This window comes from Pyxicephalus adspersus, chromosome 7, assembly GCF_032062135.1.
Source record: "Pyxicephalus adspersus chromosome 7, UCB_Pads_2.0, whole genome shotgun sequence".
In the NCBI taxonomy this organism is placed as follows: domain Eukaryota; kingdom Metazoa; phylum Chordata; class Amphibia; order Anura; family Pyxicephalidae; genus Pyxicephalus; species Pyxicephalus adspersus.
This window is the reverse complement of record NC_092864.1, coordinates 5,945,344-5,947,345: the sequence shown is the minus strand read 5'-3', so window position 1 is coordinate 5,947,345 and position 2,002 is coordinate 5,945,344. Positions and strand designations below refer to the sequence as shown.

Sequence of the window (2,002 nt, the reverse complement as noted above, 5' to 3'; positions counted from 1 at the left end):
CTGTACAGAGACTGATGGGACTGGCACAGTGTTCTCTGTACAGCGCTGCGGTATATGTCAGAGCTATATAAATAGCTTAATGAAACATTCTGATTCCATGCAAACCTTTTATTTCTCTTCCTACTGAACTTCTGCGGCTGTCGGGGGGGATGGGAGATCTCCTGCAGAGAGAAGAGAATAAAGAATTATTATTTTCGGTCATATAAGATCTGTGTGAGATCTAAACCCAAACCTGGAACCAGAAGCACCAGATCAGGACGCACACAGGCCTCGATATAAAAGTTAATGAGCTGAAGAGTTTAGATTACAGAGCTGGGAAATCCCAGGAGAATAAATTCTGATTGTGTATTGGGATTCAAAGCTGATTGGCCGACTACAACTCTCAGATACCCCCTGCACATAACTGCAGGAACACAAGAATAAATAAAAGTACTTACGGGACGGTGAGGGACATTTCCTGCGGTGATAAACAGGTCTGGGAGGTTGACGATCGTGGCAAAACTATGGATGATAAAAACTAGTTAGAAAATCCCAAAAAAGTGGACCTGTCATACATTTTCTTATCAATATTCTGTACTAGTAAAAAAACGTCAGAGGAGGAGCATTGGGAATTAGTTGGGATAGTTTAATTTTAGTGTAAAAATGTGTTTTACTGATCATACTGAACTTTAAATACTTGGAAAATGATGACAGTTTCACTTGGGATATGTTCCCACCGCTTTATAATTAGTTTAAATAGTAAGTTAATGTGTTTTCCTGACTATACAAGCACTTAAATGTGAGCTGATATCAGCCATTTACAGTCACTGTACCAAAGGGTTGGCCTGTGTGATGAAAAAGCAGCACAAAGAAGCCAATTAGTTTGTGTGTTCATGTATCATGCTGATAGAATTAAAGGAGCAGAGTGATAGAAGAATGAGCTCATCGTTGTGCTGCTTCCCTATTCACTGTCCAGTTGGAGTTTGCGGTTGAGGGATCCAGGATGACCTGGGATAAAGGAAGCAAATTAAGTGATTTTGGCTGCTAGACTGAGGACATCTAGTGGCAAAAAAACTGTACTGCAGGGTATATTTCTGCATTGAAGAAGACTATTGCAGCAAAAGATGGTTTCAGTAAAGCCGTAAATAAATATCAGACATACAATGATATTACCTGAAGGTCCCTTTATGATTTTAAAGCTTGTTGAAGGGGGGTAGTTTAAATGGTCTCTGGAAAAGGAAAAGAAAAATAGCAAAGTTATTGGCTATTACAGTAGCACACATAAGGTGCTCATACGAGGTGCTCATTAGGGCCCTAAAAAAGTCCTGCACAGGGGCCCATTGTTGGCTACATCCATCACTCATTGGCACACATCAGTACAATCTGGTAGACCTACAGTGTATTGTCAACCCCAATTGGTCACTTACTTTTCGATGTAGTGGCCGGTCTCTGGTATATGAACTGAAACAAAGAAGAGAAAGTTATTCATTTAATTTTACTTGATTTTTATAAATTACAATTTGGCATTCATAGACACCCCAACATAAAGTATTTGAGGTGCAGCAGGTGAGTGGTAACACAATAAATAGAATGTGTTGGCTTTCTGTTCCGTAGATAATATTAGATAATTATGCCCATATATGGTATGGTGTGGGCGGTGCTTTTTGCGGGAAAATATAACCGAGCCCCGTGTATGCAGTACTTTCTTTCTGATTGGCTCTTCTTTCATGGCCGGTATAGACATCTGATAGCGGTAACAAAACGACCAGCCAGACAATGTAAGAATTAAATGATAAAAATGTAAGGAAAGCCAAAGAGTGGGAGTACCTGGGACCTTCCGTCTGCAGCCGATACACAAAGCGGTGATGAAAACGGCGGGAAAGATGAAGGTCAAACCCCACAGGACGTCAGAGGAGTCCATGACACCGGCCTGGAAAAAGAAATATTACAATATTATCATATTTGGCAATTTTTGATATTCTGACCTGGTGTCGGGTTATTCAAATCAGAAAATCAGTGTTTT

General features: G+C 40.2%; 1 protein-coding gene across 1 annotated transcript in view; it reads right to left on the bottom strand.

The window, feature by feature from the left end:
* Positions 1-2,002, bottom strand: part of LOC140334706 (uncharacterized) — a gene marked incomplete in the record, with an annotated part of 14,865 nt that overhangs the window by 5,564 nt on the left and 7,299 nt on the right. The window contains 5 exon segments of the mRNA XM_072416948.1: positions 106-161; positions 438-501; positions 1,153-1,208; positions 1,407-1,440; positions 1,807-1,909. Coding sequence (XP_072273049.1) covers positions 106-161; positions 438-501; positions 1,153-1,208; positions 1,407-1,440; positions 1,807-1,900 — 304 coding nt within the window.